We start from the raw sequence: 20,416 nt of genomic DNA, 5'->3' as shown, positions 1-20,416 counted from the left end.
TCACAACCATCTGTAATGAGATCTGATGCCCTCTTCTGGTGTCTGGAGACAGCTACAGTGTACTTATATATACTAAATAAATCTTTTTTTAAAAGCTTGATTAATAAATACTAAACATGTGCTAATGAAGTCATAGGCAGCACATTGGAAAAACCTGGCAAAGCTACTGAGCTCAGCCTAGCTGGATATTGTGTGCTTCTTGGGCCTTTCTCTGTTTTAAAAGACTCTATCAGAGGTCCCTGCTCTCCGCACATAGCAGTTCTTATTTGCAAAAGGCCCACAATCTTGAAACACCGTTAATATGCTCACTTAAATATAACAATGAATCCTGGGTTGAACTGTGAAATTAGTCATTCTTTAACTATGACAACAGAACTTCAGGATCCCATTTTTAAAATGACACCAAGTTTTTCAAGTGACAAAGTGAAAGGCAAGGAATTGGCTTCTTGTCATTTCATGAACTTCTGCCAGGAGATTAATTGAAGCCAACTCTATGAATAATCTTATCATAAAAGAGTGCCTTCAGTTAGGAAATTTGAATCATCTGATTTAGTTCCAACTCTTTAGACTCCATTGCATTTAAGACAATACTAAGATTTATAAGCTGTGTCTTGCCCTATTCACACTGGGCATGGACATGGTCACTTGGCAGTTTTTGTAAATTATCTCACCTCACTTGAACTACCAAAGTTCACATGTGAAAGAAAGAGTATACATTTTATTTTTCTCCCCTTTTTGGAGGGGAGGGGGCTGCATTTTGAGTTCTACAATATTTTTCTAGTCCTCTGTTTTACTTTTATTTAAAGATAAAAAATGATAGTCAAGATTATTCTAAGTTTGGTTGTCATTTAACTTCAATATAAACTGTTTTAAATGACACCAATGAAAATTATATACAGATAAATAATAAAAGTGCATAATTCATGTTGTTTCTAAAAATATATATGCTAGAAATAAAGCTTTTTATAACCACTTAAGCAACTCTAATTACAAGAGGTAGACATTCAAATTGTTTTCACTAATCAGAAAGTTTATCCATAGTTACAGATTGAATACATCATCATGCCTGTCAAGTTTTCATACTAAATTACCAAATCTCAATGTTTTAAAAGATAAAGTGTTTTAGAAAGATGATTATGGCTATATCAGTTCAAATGCACAAAATTAACAGTCCTGCCAAAACTGGAAAAAGACAGTCAAGCTTGCCTCATCTCTACATTGTAGACAAAGTACTGAGAAAGATGCTTTGAAGTCAATTTTCCTCTGAAATAGAAAATAGCAGGCTGATCTCCTAATCTTAGAATTCAAAACTCCACTATTATAAGAAAATAAGTTTCTACTGCTTAAGTTTACCAGTCTTCTGTGCTTTGGGAAGACTGCTCCTGGCATATAACAATGTAGGTCAGGCAACCTTATACATCACTATGAATAAACTTTACACATTTTCACTCACAAAGAAGAAATGTCTGGAGACAAGGTGACAAATGAGTGAGTAAATACACGGTAGTAGACACCACAATATTTTACTCAAGACAGAATATTCACACTGAAAACAAAAGGAAATAAAAGATCTATGTGGACTGAGAAGGGTAGGAAGTTCTATCCTTTTAAATGGATTTGTAGCATTCCCTAAACACTTGGGGATATCCCAGGAGTCTGAGCAAGATACTCAAGGACTTTTCACTAGGCCATGAATTGTAACAATCAAACAAAAACATTTTGTGTTTCCTAGTTTGTGATCAATGTATTGGTGACTTACAGTTTGCTTTGGAATTTTACTTAAAATTTGAAACTTATAATTTATTCAATTTGTTTAGATAACCAAACCAAAATATTTATATAAAACCTAACAGGTCATTGTAATTCAGAAGAGACATGTGACCCCTCCCTGTTTTCTGTCATCATTTATTTGGCTCTATAGCAAGAGAGTTGGATATTTAGCTTGAACTATTTGGTGTTTGTTTAGTCAATGAGAACTCAAACTGCACTCTGAATAAGTCAATTTGCCAAGGTTTTCAGATAACTCAATTAAATTAAAAGCATCATTACAGGGGAATGTCAGGGTGTGGAAGCAGGAGTGAGTGGGTTGGGGAGCAGGGCAGGGGGAGGGTATCGGGGACTTTCGGGATAGGATTTGAAATATAAATGAAGAAAATATCTAATAAAACAGCATATGCAGTTTTTAAAAAAGCATCATTATAAGCTCATGTCACATGATTTGACACACAAACATGTTCCTGGAATAACAACATCAGCAACACTTGACAGTTTGATAACAAAATTCTGGTCCCAATCTAGACTTACTAAATCACAAGTCACATGTGTTTTTACAGGCATTTAAGGCTATGTGTGTGAGCCTTCAATTCTGAGAATTGTTAAGGTATTCAGGCTACCATCCAAACACATTTTTTTTTTTTATGTATGAGAAAACCAAATGAAACTCAATAGCAAAACTAAACCATAAAACCCATACCCCCATATTTTAAAAAATATTAAAAAATAAAAAGTGTAATCTTCACTGTCAAGAGTATACACTATAACAAAAAACACCTCGGCATAGATCTCCAAACAGAAGGCAGCAATGCGAATCCTGCTACCTGCTATTTCTTTATTAGCGTAAATAAATTTTAAGTCTTCACTTGTTCATTGTTCATATTAGCAACAAATTCTACCTTCTTCTGAATTCAGAATACCAACCATAGAATGCATGTCATGTAAATATGTTGTCTAAATAAATATGAATTGATGAGAGCAAAGAACAAACATGGCATGGTCAGGATGGAGCTTCAAGTATATAACATATGCTCTTTTCAGACCATGTTTTAAGAAAATAATACCTATCATTAACTAAACTCTTTCTATTGAATGAATAAAATACATTTGTATAACCAAAATTTATTACTGTGTTCCTATTAATTGGAAAATGCATCCTTTTCTAAAGTATTCAGATTTGATGTGAAATATAAAAATACAGATAAAACAATTTATAGAGAGCTAAGAATGTCTAATAGTTGACATAAGATAGTTGGTTGTGATATATACTTTATACATATAATAGAACAATGACTCTCAAATTTTCAGAGATAAAGAATAAACTGAGATATTTGTTGAAAATGATGACTATTTTTAGCCAAGCATTGTAGTTCATCATGCCTATAACTCCAGACGTGAGGAAGGGAGGTTAAGTACAAGTTTAAAAATCACATTTGACTGCAAAGTGAGACTGAGTCTCAAGTAGTCAAAATGTATAGTAATAGAAATAGCAGGCATTTTCATTCCTTGATTGAGAAAACTTTATCATGGGCACATGGTATAATAAAAAAGTATTGACAATAAAAGTCAATCCTAGAAAATACTCTGCAATTTACGTTTTAAATGCCTTCCTTTCTTCCTACTCTGACCTCTTAAGTTCTGTGTAGGATGCTCTTTTCTTTCTTATGTCTGTGACTTTTATGATACAGCTCTTTCTATCTCTACTTTCCTGCCCTTCATTATCTATGTACCATACTCAAGTATGTCAGCTCTTTAGCTCTAACATGATTGCAGATTTCCCTGAGGTTCTCCTGCTCTTCCAGGACAGTCTATGCTCTCATTCTTCTAAGTTTACACTATTTTATGAGGACTTAGGTCTTGTATCATATTGCAATGATCAGAACATCTCCTACAACATCGAAGTTAAGTCCTCTCCAAAAGGAACTATGCTTTGTAGAGTTTTCCTTGGTTAGTCTTTTGTGGTCATCATTTATAAAGATGAGACTGGTGGGGCAGACAGAGTGGAGTAAGCTAGAGTCTCTTCTACCCCACAATCCAAAACCTGGGCTCTTGATATTTCTTTCCCTCTGTATATAAAGACCACCTCATTGATGAAATGTCATAAGTATGAGCATGTTATGGCTGTGTACAGAAATCAGAACCAATGGAGCAACTATTAGTTCATGTGGGCAGAATGTGAAAGTAGGATGGGATATCTGTGCACAAACAAAGACTCTTTCAGTATAGAGGAAATGAATGGTTGAAAGGAGCTGATGGGAAAGATTTCCATTGGCATTCTCATAAAACATTAGCCACGTACTAACTTTAATTACTTGTGCTTTTATATTTCTAAACTGAATTAGACTAGAGGGATGATATTTTTTAATTAAGTAGTGAATTTCCAACAATTTTCAAAATAAATCCCATTGTTGGAATTTACCCTATTTATATATTACTTTAAAATCACTGAAAGTAACAAATGGATAAGACTTGAAGATATGACTAAATCTCTAGCAAAACTAATTGCAGTGAATTTTTCTCCTCTTATTTGCTATGTTTTAAATGTTTGTTTGTTTGCAATCATGGTGGACAGATGAAGGGAGGGGCATGGTTGAGAGAGGGGAGGGGGAGAGTAAAAGGAGAACAACATAAGGTATTGGGTGGAGAAACAGGTATGAAGCCCTGAGGGCCAGCAGAATGAATGGAAACAGGAGGTAGGAGGACACTCTAGAATGTACCAAAGTCCTGGGAGACAAAAAATTCTCAGGACTGAAAGGGAAGGGACCTTTGAGTTGAAATGCCCAGCAGTGGGGAGAGGGAACTTGCAGAGTCCACCTCCAGTAGAAAGACGGGGCATCTGGCAATCACTAGATGGTCCATCCTTTCGTCACAGCTCCAAATTTTGTCTCTGTAACTCCTTCCATGGGTGTTTTGTTCCCATTTCTAAGAAAGGGTAAAGTGTCCATCCCATAATCAGCTTCCAAATGCTGACACCATTGCATACACTAGCAAGATTTTGCTGAAAGGACCCAGATATAGCTCTCTCTTGTAAGACTATGCCGGGGCCTAGCAAACACAGAAGTGGATGATCACAGTCAGCTATTGTATGGGTCACACGACCCCCAATGCAGGAGCTAGAGATATTACCCAAGGAGCTAAAGGGAACTGCAACCCTATAGGTGGAACAATATGAACTAACCAGTACCCAGGAGCTCTTGTCTTTAGCTGCATATGTATCAAAAGATGGCCTAGTCGGCCATCACTGCAAAGAGAGGCCCATTGGACTTGCAAACTTTATATGCCCCAGTACAGGGGAACGCCAGGGCCAAAAAGGGGGAGTGGGTGGGTAGGGGATTGGGGGGGTGGGTATGGGGGACCTTTGGGATAGCATTGAAAATGTAAACGAGGAAAATACCTAATAATAAAAAAAAAGGAAAAAAAAAGAAAAAAAGCTGTGGTTGAGAAAAAGAAAAAGGAAAAAATAAGATATATTAACTTTTAAAATGTAATAAAATTTAGGAAAGAAAAAAAAAAAAAAAAAAAGAAAGACTGGGCATCAAGTGGAGGGATAGGGTTGCCATACCAGAGTCTAAAAGTCTGACCCAGAATTATTCCTGTGTGAAAAAAACTAACGGGACAAAAATGGAAAAAAGACTGAGGGAAAGTAGTTCCAGTGACTGGCCAAAATTGTGACCCATCTCAAGGGGTGGCTCTAAGGCCTAACACTATTACTGATACTGTGGTTTGCTTACATACAGAAGCCTAGCATGGCTGTCCTCTGAGAGGTCCAATAAGCAGCTGACTGAGACAGAAAAAGATACTTACACACAACCAATGGACTGAAGTAGGAGATCCCTATGGTTGGATTGGAGAAAGGCTGTAAAAAGTGTGGAGGAGGGCAACCCCATAGGAATACTAGCAGTCTCAACTAAGCCAGACCCCTGAGTTCTCTCAGACATTGAGCCACCAACCAGGCACCATACACCAGCTGATATGAGGCCCCCAACACTTATTCAGCAGAGGTCTGCCTGATCTGGACTCAGTGAGAGAAGATGCACTTAACCTTCAAGAGACTTGAGGCCACAGAGAATAGGGAGGCCTGCCTGGGTGGGGTGGGATGGGATGGGGACATTCTCTTGGAGATGGGGAAAGAGCAATGGGATGAGGAACTGTTGGAGGGCAGACCAGAGGGGGGATAACAGCTAGACTGTAAAAAGGATTAATTTACAAGGGGGGAGGGGGAGGGGTGGGGGGAGGGGGAGGGGGAGGTGGAGAATCTCTGAGCTCTGGCTATCTGTTGCTAAGGTTCCTTAGCCATTATTGACCTGCCTTCTCATATTGTAGCAAAAATAAACTTTCTTCTGTGAAAAATATCTCATTTTGAAGAATTATAATTGGTAATAACTACTTGTTGCAACAGCACTTATAAACTAAATATGATTGTATCCTTTTCACACATGTAGTTTGCCCATGCTATTTTAATAAAATCTAGAAGGCAGCGCTCATGAGAAGTCAATTTAAATAATTTCAAAGTTTAGATAATTTGTAACATATGGAGCTCAAATTCAGATGCTGTCACCTGAGTCTTTAAATGCCATATTTTCTAAGTGATGTTAAAACTCTAGGATGGCAAGGCATACTGATTATTTGATAATTTTTGATGTTAGTTTCCTAGTAGTTCACTGGTCTTCCTCCAAGAAGATGGGGTTCAACCCTCGGACATCCTAAGAAAATTTTATATTCTAGAAAGAATTCAATTGAAATGTCAAGAAAACAAAACTTTAACTTATAAATACAATTGTGTAAGAAGATATTGGACATTTTATTAATGTTATTATTCTGTTTTATTGTTCTAGATTCATTTTTAAAATATGTAATGGAAATATTTATGTGGGAGAAAACACCACAAAACTAAGTACTTGCCTTCAAGGGCCGTTGTTGACAAAGCAGGTTTGGAAGGTGTCAATGATGGTGGTGGCATAACTGGGCTTTGTCCTGTACATGCAAAGCAGAAGATGGAAAAAAATGTTAATACATTTAACATCCAGAGCTAAAATAGGTACATCTAATCCCTGTATGCATCATTCATAATTCTGAGTTATAAATTAATATTGTTATGCAGTGAAAAAAAGGTTCTGAGATGACATCTTAGGGGTGATGCTCTCACAGAGTCTACCATATTTTGTGCTATTCCTGGACATACTATTTTTCACAGATGTATACACAATGCCAGATACCTTCATTGGATTGCATTAATAGAAAATATATGTGTGTTCATATAAAGCAAATTATTTTCAATGTGTGTTTTCAGTTATGGAAACTAAAATCATAGATGCTGAGGGGAATTCCGATCTGCAGAAAATTATCACTTTTTTATTTAACGTAATCTCTCAAATCATATAGTAGGGCAATAAAAGAATAGCCTTTTGATATTGAATAGGTACCTTTATTCTCTCAAAATAAATGACCTGCAGGTAACTAAATAATAAGCCAAAGTTAAAATATATTCACTTTCATAGGAACTTGAAAGGTTTTCTCAAGTCCCTGGGCTCATTATCAAGTGAAACCACCAAAGTCCATAACTGTTTACAAGTCATTTACCACCCTGGGTTATTTCTTTAACTAACCACTACCATTAAAGCCATTAACTGTAAATATTAACTATCACATGAAGCCATAAGAACTACTTGCACGAAGTTTTTATTATTAATTGCCAACTCATAAGCTCCTGATATATGGTTTTGATCTAGGAATTGACAGAGGCATGGATACTTTTGAAAATCTCACTGGCAACTAGATACTATCAAATATTAACAGACAAGCCTGCTTACTAAGAGGTTTTCAGTTTTGAAATTGTTGAAAATTAGTTCTGTGCAGTAAATTATGGTTTAACTCATGAAACAGAGTTTTGCACTTACCACATCCCATGTCTGCATATTCATATCAAATGGAATCTAGCCTTTATTCATTACAGCATTTTCTTTTATTTGTTACCTAAATACGGAATGACTTATGAATGTATTCAAGTAGGAAAAAGCAACACAGACCAGTGCATTACAGATCATATACCCAAAGAATATAAGACCATATTTTTTTTCTCATGGCATGGGGATAAAAACTGATACATAACATAAAAATTCCTAACCCATATTTTCTACATCTATATTTTCTATATCTGTACCTATCTACCTGTCTGTATATGTCTGTATGTAATGTTGCTCATAAGAGATTCTTCACAACAAAATACTTTAGTATTCTCTGCGAAATGGCTGACTACTTTTAGAATGAAGGCTCCGCAGGTAAAACCACTTTCGTGCAATCATAAGAACCAAAGTTTGATTTCCAGAACCCCCATGATTGATTCTTGATTCCAGCATTGCTATGATGAAATGGGATGATGTGCTAGCAATATTTCCTTTTGCCATTCTGACAGAAGTTAAGGATAGTGGGTAAAAGATGAATCTCAATTGAGAAAATGCACCTATCGGATTTCCTGTACACAAGTGTGTAGGGCATTTTCTTAATTAATGATTGATTCTGGAGGGCTCAATTCACTGGGTGTAATGCCACCCCTGACCTTCTGGTCCTGGATTATGTAAGATACAGTCTTTAGCAGAGAAGCTATGGGGAACAAGCCAGTAAGCATACCCTTCCATGGCTCCTGCTTCAGTTCCTACTTCCAGGTTCCTCCCATGAGTTCCTGTCCTGACTCTGCTCACTGATAATATGTGATCTGGAAATATAAGATTAAATAAGCCCTTTCTTCCCCAAGTTGTTTATGACCATGGTATTTTATCACAGTAAGAGAAAACCTAACTGAGACAGGAATTGGTATACGGACTAGGGCATTGCTGTTGCAGACCTGTTGATTTGTTTTTAGGATTACGCAACAACTTTTGAACTTTGAGCTAGAGAAACTACTGTGTGTTAAGAATTTAATCAGATATCAAGTGAACTTAGAATATATAAGAGCAGTGACGATAATGTAGGCTGGTTTTGTGAGGTTTTATCGGGAATTTGGAGGGTCCCTAAAGGACTCTATCAGCGTTTCTGGTTGAACTGGCTTTGATTAAGAAAGAACTGGGGCCAATGACATAAACTCTTCTGGGAAGTGTTTCCTCAGGGTCAGCACAGAAGCTGTGGTCCAGAGCTGTACCTTGTACGGGATACCAAACATGGTAATATGTAAGTATCCCCAAGTAGTATTAGTTTTTGAAGGCATGAAGGGTTATGAAGAAGAGATGAAGCTTGGCACTATGGAAGGCTGTGAGTGAAGTTTCAGCTACAGATGTGGTAAAAGCTAGAGGATTGAATGGACGGGGAAGAAAAGTTAAGGTTTTGTACCATGTAGCATGTAGAGTACCTAAAGATTACCTAGAAAAGGCTAGTATAAAGACAGCATGCTAGAAGTGAAGCACATTAATATAAGAGAAAACTGTGTTGTGGATACCAGAGCCAGAGAAGTGGAACTTTGAAAACCCTTTTGAGCCCCTTTGATCTGAGTGGGTACTAGATATTAAGCATTGAGCTTTCTACAATGTTGAATTTTGATTTATCTTTAGTCTAATACTGACAGCTATCTGGCATCTGGCACTGGTTCTTACTTTCAGGATAAAAAAGTATGTACATTATTTTAATTTTTTTCTATTTATTTTATGGGAGCCCACAGTTAAGTGACTGTGAAATATTAGAGAGAAATTTGAAAGAGATATTTGGATGTCTTAAAGGACTGAAGTTTTAAAACAATAATAACCAATCAAAGACAGATGTGAAGGAGTCAGCATCTCCTGATGTTCAGAGGTCAGTTTGCCTGACCTACATAGCAACAAATGGATTCTGTCTTAGACAATATGCAAGACAAGGACTGACAAGAGTTTTTCCCTATCCTTCAAACTCACTCTGTAGCCTGTGCACATATTCACTCAGATGAATGAGCATGTTTACATGTGAGTGTGTGTGCACACATTCATGCACATGCACACACACATTCATTCAAAATAATAAAATGGCTAACTGTTTAGTTACAATGCAGATAGCAATGGGAAAATACGACCACAAGAAAAATAATAGGAGATGCCAAATGGCTGCTTTCCTCCATTAGAGTAGGAATAGATAGCCCTAATAGGGAAATTATTAACCAAAAATACACTTGTTATAACAAACCCAAATTAATCAGCTAAGTGATACTAAAATTATAAATTAGAAGCTCAATACAGTCTTAAAGAAAAACTCTTTCTATGTTCAAATACTGTCAAAGAATTATATTGAAACCATACCCTTTATAGACATATGCTAATAATTAGGTATTATAAATATTTAACTATACTGCAATATTAGATGTATGATATAATTTTAAAATAAAGGTAAAGTTGTTTAGTATAGGGACAGCATGCTAAAGACTAGTATGAATTTAAGTGAGAGTTAAGATCTATGACTTATAGGCAGAGCAAACTTGAAAGTCTCACAACTTTGCCAATCCTTAGTTTGGGACATTATATGTGAGAATAGTCTTTAAGGTTGTTAAGAGGATTAAATTATGAAGTATCTAATTCATACAAAAGACTCAAAATGTTACTTCTTTGTCCCATAATGTATTTACAATTTAAGTCATATAATTATACAAGGGGATTTGAAGCTATCTCTTGAAGTAAGAAAACAAAAACAAAGATAAAATTGAATATGACAGATACTAGAATTCATTTATAGGAAAGGCTTATAATTTTATTAGATATGTATTCCTTTGGAGATTCTGACTATTGCTACTCTCCAAAGAAAACATTTAGATTCTTGAAATGTACATTGTGACTCTAAAGGTGCCCTTCAATTTAAAAGCATTTGCTTGAAAAATCTCAAACATGTTGAGTTGGCTTTATTTCTGTACCTTGCATGATTTTGGCTGGCTTATTTCCATAATACCTAAATGACCTGTTTATAAGCTGCTAATATTTCAGAATTGGTTGATTTTTTTATGTTTTTTTTTCTTGGTCACATAAGTCAATTTTATTGTTTTGGAATTAATCAGAGTCTGTAGGACATAGTTTACATATATTCAGCATCTAAGTGATTGACATTTTCTTTACTAAAATGAAGATTAGGATGAGCCAAGTTCTCAAGTAAACTGGGAAGTTAAGAGTTAAATTCAGATTTCTGGAAGGAAGATACAATTCACTGTATGAAAGTTTAGTCTTTCTACTTTATAGTGAAGCCAGTTCCATGCATTGTGTGCCAATGGTTAAGGAAAAGGATGCCTCTGAGGTCTTACAAAGACTTTATGCTGTAGTCCTTCACTGCATTTGACTTGAGGTATTGAGTGTTAAATTAGACTGGGGAATACTTTGGTAAGACTTCCAGTGCTACAGTCTATGGAGAACCATGAATTATGGATGGAAAACCTATAAGAATAACTACTCATTGAGTTAAAATTCACTTACATGTTTTAAAAATAAAAGGATTTAGATTAAAAAATCCCATTCTAATCAATTTGTGGGTTCACTGAAGACATTTATACATCTATGACTGAAAGCAAATGAAAACATTCTACACAAAAGGAAATAACAATAACTTATTTGAAAACAAAATTATATTACAAATTTGTATAAAGCAACTATTTTGTTACTTGTAAAAATAGTTATGAAGTCTACAGTTAGGATTAATTGAACACTAGTTTATATTTTCAGGTAGGACAGGTAATTATGGTAATAACACATGTTAATGGGTCAACATTGACTTTCCATACTGAGTGTTTCAATCCTCTACTCTGGATTGTTAGGGCATTTGCTTATAGAGGAAGCCACTGACCAGCATGCATTGGCAACTATGTCTTCCTATATCACCTTTCAACCCCAGGGTCACCCTTGTGGCTCTCAAAGCAGAAAGGTATACTATCGCACAAGAAGATAGGAGATTTGGAAGGACACCAGAGAGAAGTTGAGAGAATATTAAAAAGGAAAGGGGAAAAGAAAGAATAAGAAAAGAAGCTAAAATATGTGGAAGCTACACACCCAAAAGACAGTGACACAGAGACATATTTCATGGGAAAATAAGAAGAAAAATAGTGTCATGCAAGGAAAAGATACTTTCACTGTGAATTTGTTCCTTGCCCTACATCAAAATCATGCAATTTCAATTTCTTTACACTGATGTCTTCGGTTGTTTTAAAAAGTGATTTACTCCTTCATTTAGTGGCAAAGGATCTTAGTATTAAAAATGTGTTTCTGAGCTTATGATGTAAGTTATATAACTTGTTTTGCACATGATTTGTTGAATAGTCTCCAAGTTTTGTATTTCATAATTTCATATGTTGTGAATTCACAGCCATCTATTCATGGGACCCTTTCTTTTCATTTCACATAGCATGCTTAGGGTCTGCATGGATTTGTCCCATATATTGATATATGGGACAAGGCATGGATATAATGAGAGACTGAACACAGAATAGTGATGTTAGATGCTGGTCTGGCCAAGATAGGTTATAGAAATTCATTAATTCATAAAATACCTGGAAATGCCTGGCAGAAATTTCTTACAGAAGTTAGGCAACAAGCAAAAAAATATTTCCTTAACTTGGTGATAGGCAAATAAATGTGTTTAAAGTATTACGATTATTACATAAAGTCTACCTAGGTTTTGGAAACTTCTTATGAAGATTATAATAGCAATAACAATCATTGAATACAAACAAGCCCTATTAACATGAAGCTTATGTCAGTGCAAAAGCAAGGCTTGAGGTCAACAAGCAAAATGATTTTTTTCAGATCATGTAAATACATGGTAACCAACATAAGGTATTGAACCCGAGAGTGACTGGGGAATAGTTGAAACAAAGCTGACTTTAAGAGCTTAGTGTGAGTCCAAAACAAGCCTGCTGACCTGTATGGGGTTATGTGCAAATTTGATGGGCCTAGAGAAGTGTCTTTCTTCCTAAAAACCATATGACGCTCTTTTATAGTTTAGCAGGACTGGAACTTTGAAAAGATCACAGAATTCAGAAGTAAAGGAGTTGTTTTGTTTGTTTGTTTGTTTTTAGAAACAATAAGAGATGCTTCAGGAAGTCAAATGCATGACACTGAAAAGAACAAAGTAAGATGAGAGTTGATAGCCTAGAGCGGAAGGTCACACATTCATGCAGTAAATACTTAGTGCTTATTATTGACCAATAACTTCACAAAAACAAAACTATAGCATACAGACAAATTCATGGTTTGTAGGTCAGAAATGCTAGTTGTGCTAAATGAAATGAAAAAAAAACTATTCAATAGATAAATTATAAATAACTGCCTTACAATAAAAGTTACCATTTGATAATTATAGGGGATGGTTTTCACAGTCATGGGTTGATAATTTTGAGTGTATGGTCAAAGGAAATTAGTTGTAGAGAAGAAGGTAATTCCGAGTACGTTTCCAAATACATGTAATGGGGTTTTCTAATAAATGTAATATGGTATGTGAAAGAAAATGAGATTGATTCCTGATTTTATCATTGTTCCATATATTTTATGCCTTGTTAATGTCTCAATTACTGGTGTTCGGATGTAACCGAAACAGATGCAGATGGTAGGTGAGGAACATAAAGAAATGACTTCGCAATTATGCTTGAGCATCTAAGAGCAAATTGAGATACCAGTGGAGAAAGAAGAGCAGATTTTCCTTTTTCCAAGCTACTTGCTTTTATTAAAAACTAGTTTAGCCATCTCTACCCCCTTTCCAGTGTATATGCAAAGAGGTGCACTACAGGTCAATCTACACACATAATTTGTTAGGGGCAACCAATGATACAACTTGTGAGTCACTTCATTCTTAAGATACTTTACTTTTAGAATTTTGTTTTTGTCTCTTTGTTGTTGTTGTTAGTTTGTTTTGTCGTGGGTTTTTTGTTTTTTGTTTTTTGTTTTTTTTTTAGAAAATGTAATACTGATCCTAAATTGGCTGCACCATTCTACTCTCAGGCATGCAAAACCCCGAAAGCTTCACCTTTTTAAATAAAAGAGCATCACCAAAGAAAGCACTAATACTTTTTCTGTAGCTTCTTTGACCCCTGATAAAAGTCTTCTTTAATATATCCATGTGTTATTATATATTTGCCTATTCACTTTGATGGCAAGCAAGGAATGGGAACCACATACATATTTCATATATTCTTTTGATTAAAAATGATAAAGGTAATATTCATGGTTTTATGTTCTCATATCAAATATATGAAGTAAAAATAACTTCCCATGGAACAGCTAACTAATGAGAGAAAATGAGATTGATTCCCGATTTTATTATTGTTCTATTTATTTTATGCCTTGTTAATATCAGGATCCCTGGTGTTCTGATGTAACAGAAACAGATGCAGAGAATCATAATTGTAGAATCTAGGGTTATAAAGAGTACTTTGAAGTTAGCCATCCCAACTCCATAGATCTCAAGAGAGCTAGACAGTGGTCTCTTGAAGCATAATTACATAAACCAAGGACACATATTGAGTTCAAACTCAGTTTTAAATTAGAGAGGGTTTGTTTGTTTGTTTGTTTGTTTGTTTACTTTATGTTATTTTTTTGTTTCTCTAAGAAAGTCAGAGTAAATGACAGTTACCTTGATGCCATACATAATTCATTATACTTGAAAGATCTGTTTATGTTCTATAGTTATGTAGTTTTGGTGTTTTTCTTGAGCTAGCCTTATACATAGGCTTGTATTAAACCACAGAGGAGGTTCAGCAGCTTCTTTAAGTGATCTCCAGAAGACCTGACTCTTTCCACAGAAAAAAAAGGTGTTAAGTGGGCTGTTCTCAAGACTTCCAGCATTATTTCTTTACTTAGTGTCTAGGTATAAATGGATGTACCGGTGTGTCTCTATGAGGAACCCAGAAGCCAGCCTCATATTTGTTTCTCATGTGCCGAGGAAAAGAAAAGTTACAGGTAAGAAAAAAATGGTATTTATAATTTTCTTTCAGTGTAAAGGATAAGTGTAGAAGACAAACAGAGATAGTAATGAGCCAAATTAGATTGACTGCTTTCTCAACTAAAAATAATAATTAAGACAAGATCTGGGTCCTGCTGTGAACCTATATAAAATATGTAAATAAGTGAAACCTAGGTACATTGAGAATGGAAGGATCATTTGAGCCTTGGAGGTTGAATGTACTGTTGGCAACATAGTGGGAGCTAGTAACACACAAAAAAAGCTAACATTAATTTAATGACAACTTTTTTATATGTGCAGAACACATATGCCCCATTTACTACATAATCATTCAATGAATTCTTTTCACATCTGAAGAATTACAGCTTTTCAGTGATGAAACTGCTTATAACATAGTTAATTCCAGCCATTATTCAAAGATTGGTTCTATTTACAGTTTTTTTGATTTGACTCCATATTAATACACTCATGACAGTACTTGACTACTACTAACATAACATATGCTTTACTCCATGATTCATCAAGCATCATTGATTTTATTCATTTTCAATTTATTTTAAGTCTACAGTAGACTATACATATTGTGATCGTCAATGTCTATTAATTAAATAAAAATATTTATTAAAATGAAATGAATGGCTAAATGAAGGAGCAAATCAATGAATGTATGAAAGCTAATTGCTGAGTTAGCATGCTGTACTTAGAATATTTTATTATGTATAAACTGAATTTTACATTTTCAGTTCTTAATAGAATGGGAAATACTTTCAAAAACATATAAGAAAATTATTATTTCAATTACTTGCAAATCTAAATTGTTTAATCATTATTGGAGAAAGATTATTAATTGTTTAGCATTTAATATCCATCACTTCAGTGAGACATTAATATGTTTGTCTATAGGTTGTGGAAATGTCTAAGCTCAAGCTAAAAAATTAAGTATTCATGAAACAGTTCACACATAATATAACATTTTAATATATTCTAAATAACTAATGTTTTCCCCTAGCTGGCAAGAATATATGATTGTTGTGTGTTTTAATCTAAACACTTTCACCTCCATACATGTAACCCGAATATTTCTGAGCATAAAGGTGGTTCATGTTTTACGGAGAAAATCAAAGAATTTGGAGAACTTGAAATTTTCATGTGTTTTTTTTTTATAATAATGAGCCAAATGCACAGAATTGGAACATTTACATCTTTCTACAAACTCAAATTGCATTTGTGTATGACTATTTAAAAATAGCTGAAGGAACAGAGGATGAATAAAGTATTTAAAGCTATATAAATTAATCTTAAAAGAAGTGTAGAATACATTATTTGGATAAGACTTTTCAATTAATGAAAGATTCATATTATAGGAAAGTTATGTGTAATTATGGAGGAGAAATCTATTATATATATTATATCATATCAATTTAATAAAATATTGTACATTCTATATTCTACAATGTAATAAGATAATATTAATATTGGCCGTTTTACTATATTTCCCATGAGGGTGACTTAAAATACAAGTATCACACATCTTGACTATAGGTTGGAATTATTATCAAAAGATAGTAAATTCAAATTAAGACTCTCGAGTGTTTTTAAGTATAAAAATATCTATCAATCTTTATGGAATTGAGTGCGCAAATTTTCTGTGATATTAAATGTTAGGGGTGGTAATAGGATAAAATTTTCTGCTTGGAAAATATTTAATGTATGATGTTTGTAAGTAAGTGAGGAACACAATTACATTGAATTTTAATATATGTGATTTCAAATAAAACTATACCATGAAAATTGGAGTTAAATTTCTAATTACATTTATGTATTGAGGTATACCTCTTCTCATCAAGGCTAACATACTGACTAAATGCTACTAAGATACTATTCATTTTGTTATTAAGATACTATTCATTTTGTTCATTAATCAATAATATAGATAAATTGTTTATAATAATATTATTTACTAATCAAGTAATTGTTATAATTAGTAAGTGAATATTGGTAAATTTTGATCTTGTATCCCAGGCATCTCAAAGACCAGCCCACACAGGAGAGCACACTGGCTACAGAAGCAACAAGAGCTTCTTGGACAGGGTCCCTTCGGGGCTTCATCTTCAGCCAGGAGGCAGACTGAGACCCAGACCTCTGCACAGCTTCCCTGCCAAAGGAGAGTTCACTTCAGGGAGGGATCTGACCCCAGGGCTCAGGTGAGAACACCATCTTGTATCTCAGGTCTCTCAGAGACCAGTTCACAGGAGAGCATTTGGGATGCAGAAGCAACAGAGCTTTTTGGACAGGGTCCTTTCAGGCCTGGAGGAAGAGCTGAGCTCCAGACCTCTGTGTACCTTTGCTGCAAGAGAAGAGCTTGCCTGCAGAAGGTGCTCTGACCACTGGGACTCAAGAGAGAGTTGGACTCCCAGGAGTGCTGACAGAGGCTAAAAGAATCACAGGAGAAATAAGCTCTAGCCAGACACAGCTAGAACATCTAACACCAGAGATTACGAAATGGTAAAAAGCAAATGTAAGAATCTTATTAACAGAAACCAAGACCACGCGGCATCATCAGAATGCAGTACTTCCACCACAGTGAGTCCTGGATACACCAACACACCGGAAAAGCAAGATTCAGATTTACAATCATATCACATAGAGGATTTTAAATAGGGCACTAATAATTCAATTAAAGAAATACAGGAGAACACTACTTAAACAGGTAGAAGTCCTTGAAGAGGAAGCATAAAAATCCCTCAAAGAATTACAGGAAAACATTGCTAAACAGGTAGAAGTCCTTAAAGAGCATACACAAAAATTCCTTAAAGAATTACATAAAACACAGCGAAACAGGTGATGGAATTGAGCAAAAAACCATCCAAGATCTAAAAGGAAGGTAGAATCAATAAAAATTTAAAAATTGGGGTCACCTTGGACGTGGAGTCGGAGGACACCCCCAAGGTCCTCTAGAGGACTCTCCATGCAATCTTAGGACCACTGGTGAGTGGAACACAACTTCTGTTCCAACCCAATTGTGTGGGACCTGAGACAGCATCAGGAAAGCAGGAAACAGGGCCTGACTAGGGTCACAAGTCCCTCTGGTCAGCACCAGCAATGGGTCACCTGGGCACTGAGTCAGCAGACACCCCCAAGGTCCCTATAGGACAGTTTCTGAGACAGACCCCATTTCAAGCTCCAGACATCCGGGCATCTTCCCTGCAAAAGGAGAGGTGTCTGCCCTGCCTTCCTGGAAGGACTTTGCCTGAGCACCTGGGGTAGCCATCTTGGTTCCCGGATCCCTCCAAGACTAGTCTGTGTAGGTGAGAGTGTGGACTACAGAAGCTAACAGCTTCTGTGACAGGTCAAAGCAACACAGCTTCTGGGACAGGTCCTGTTTCAGGCCTTCATCTTCTGCCAGGAGGGAGCTCCGAACACCAGATATCTGTGCACCTTCCCTGTAAGAGGAGAGCTTGCCTGCAGATAGTGCTCTGACAACTGAAACTCAGAGGAGAGAGCTAGTTTCCCAGGTCTGCTGATAGAGGCTAACAGAATTACGATATGAACAATCTCTAACCAGAGACAACTATAACAACTAACTCCAGAGATTACCCAAAAAGCAAATGTAAGAATCTTACTAACAGAAACGAAGACCACTCACCATCATCAGAATGCAACACTCCCACCTTGCCCAGTCCTGGGCACCCCAACACACCTGAAAAGCTAGACCCAGATTTAAAAGCATATCTCATAATGATGGTAGAGGACATCAAGAAGGACTTTAATAACTCACTTAAAGAAATACAGGAGAACACTGCTAAAGAGTTACAAGTCCTTAAAGAAAATCAGGAAAATATAACGAAAGAGATAGAAGACGTTAAAGGAAAACAGGAAAACACATCCAAACAGGTGATGGAAAGGAACAAAACCATAGTAGACCTAAAAAGGGAAGTAGACACAATAAAGAAAAGCCAAAGTGAGGCAACGCTGGAGATACAAACCCTAGGAAAGAAATCTGGAACCATAGATGTGAGCATCAGCAACAGAATACAAGAGATGGAAGAAAGAATCTCAGTTGCAAAAGATAACATAGAAAACATGGACATAACAATCAAAGAAAATGCAAAATGCAAAAAGATCCTAACTCAAAACATCCAAAAATCTAAGACATCCAAAAAATCCAGGACATGATGAGAAGAGCAAACCTAAGGATAACAGGTATAGATGAGAATGAAGATTTTCAACGTGAAGGACCAGTAAATATCTTCAACAAAATTATAGAAGAAAACTTCCCTAACCTAAAGAAAGAGATGCCCATGAACATACAAGAATCCTACAAAACTGCAAATAGACTGGACCAGAAAAGAAATTCCTCCCAATATATAATAATCAGAACTACAAATGTACTAAATAAAGACAGAAGAGTAAAAGCAGAAAGGGAAAAAGGTCAAGAAAAATATACAGGCATACTTATTAGAATTATACCAAGCTGGGCATGGTGGTGCATAACATTAATCCCAGCACTTGGGAGGGAGAGGCAGGAGAATTTCTGATTTCGAGGCTAGCCTGGTTTACAGAGTCAGATCCAGGACAGCCAGGGCCACACAGAGAAACTCTGTCTCAAAAAACAAAAAAAAAAAAAGTTATACCAGACCTCTCTCTAGAGACTCTGAAAGCAAAAAGAACCTGGAAAGAGGTTATACAGACCCAGTCCCTAAGAGAACACAACTGCCAGCCCAGGCTACTATACACAACAAAACTCTCAATTACCATAGATGGAAAAACCAAAGTATTCCATGAGAAAACCAAATTCACACAATATCTATGCATGAATCCAGCCCTTCAAATGATAATAAAGGGAAAACTCCAACACAAGGAGGAAAATTATGCCCTAGAAAAAGCAAGAAAGTCATCCTTCAACAAACCTAAAAGAAGACAGCCACAAGAACATAATCCCAACTCTAACAACAAAAGTAACAGGTAGTAACAATTACTTTTCTTTAATATCTCTTAACATAAATGGACTCAATTCCCCAATAAAAAAGCATAGTCAACAGACTGGCTACATAAACAGGACCCAGTATTTTGCTGCATACAGGAAACCCACCTCAGGGAAAATGACAGATACTACCTCAGAGTAAAAGGCTAGAAAACAAATTTCCAAGCAAATGGTCTGAAGAAAAAAGCTGGAGTAGCCCTTCTAACATTGAATAAAATCAACTTCCACCCCAAAGTTATCAAAAAAGACAAGGAGAGGCATTTCATAGTCATCAAAGGTAAAATTTCCAAGATAAACACCCCACTCTCATCAATGGACAGATCCTGGAAACAGAAACTAAACAGAGATACAGTGAAACTAACAGAAGTTACAAAACAAAAGGTTTTAACAGATATCTACATAACATTTTCTCCTAAAACAATAGGATATACATTCTTCTCAGCACCTCATAATACCTTCTCGAAAATTGATCATAAAAAGTTGTCACAAAACAGGTCTCAACAGATACAAAAATATTGAAATTATCTCATGCATCCCATCAGATCACCATGGACTAAGGCTGATCTTCAATAACAACTTAAATAATGGAGAGCCAACAATCATGTGGAAGCTGAACAACACTCTCTTCAAAAATAACTTGGTCAAGGAAGAAATAAAGAAATTAAAGACTTTTTAGAGTTTAAGGAAAATGAAGCCACAACATACCCAAATTTATGGTCCACAATGAAAGCAGTCCTAAGAGGAAAACTCATAGCTCTGAGTTCCTCCAGAAAT

The 20,416-nt window shown here is 35.6% G+C and overlaps 1 protein-coding gene and 1 long non-coding RNA gene across 2 annotated transcripts in view; one reads left to right on the top strand and one right to left on the bottom strand.

Annotated features, from left to right (window-relative positions):
* D830005E20Rik (RIKEN cDNA D830005E20 gene) overlaps window positions 1-18,257 on the top strand; it is a 34,013-nt gene extending 15,756 nt beyond the window's left edge. The window contains exons 2-3 of the long non-coding RNA NR_040657.1: window positions 14,556-14,654; window positions 16,681-18,257. This is a non-coding gene — a long non-coding RNA (RIKEN cDNA D830005E20 gene). The remainder of the gene's footprint in view (window positions 1-14,555; window positions 14,655-16,680) is intronic.
* Window positions 1-20,416, bottom strand: part of Trdn (triadin) — a 393,227-nt gene that overhangs the window by 236,108 nt on the left and 136,703 nt on the right. The window contains exon 10 of the mRNA NM_029726.2: window positions 6,676-6,747. Coding sequence (NP_084002.2) covers window positions 6,676-6,747 — 72 coding nt within the window. The remainder of the gene's footprint in view (window positions 1-6,675; window positions 6,748-20,416) is intronic.

Source organism: Mus musculus, chromosome 10 (genome assembly GCF_000001635.26).
Source record: "Mus musculus strain C57BL/6J chromosome 10, GRCm38.p6 C57BL/6J".
In the NCBI taxonomy this organism is placed as follows: Eukaryota; Metazoa; Chordata; class Mammalia; order Rodentia; family Muridae; genus Mus; species Mus musculus.
This window is presented reverse-complemented; position numbering and strand designations above follow the sequence as displayed.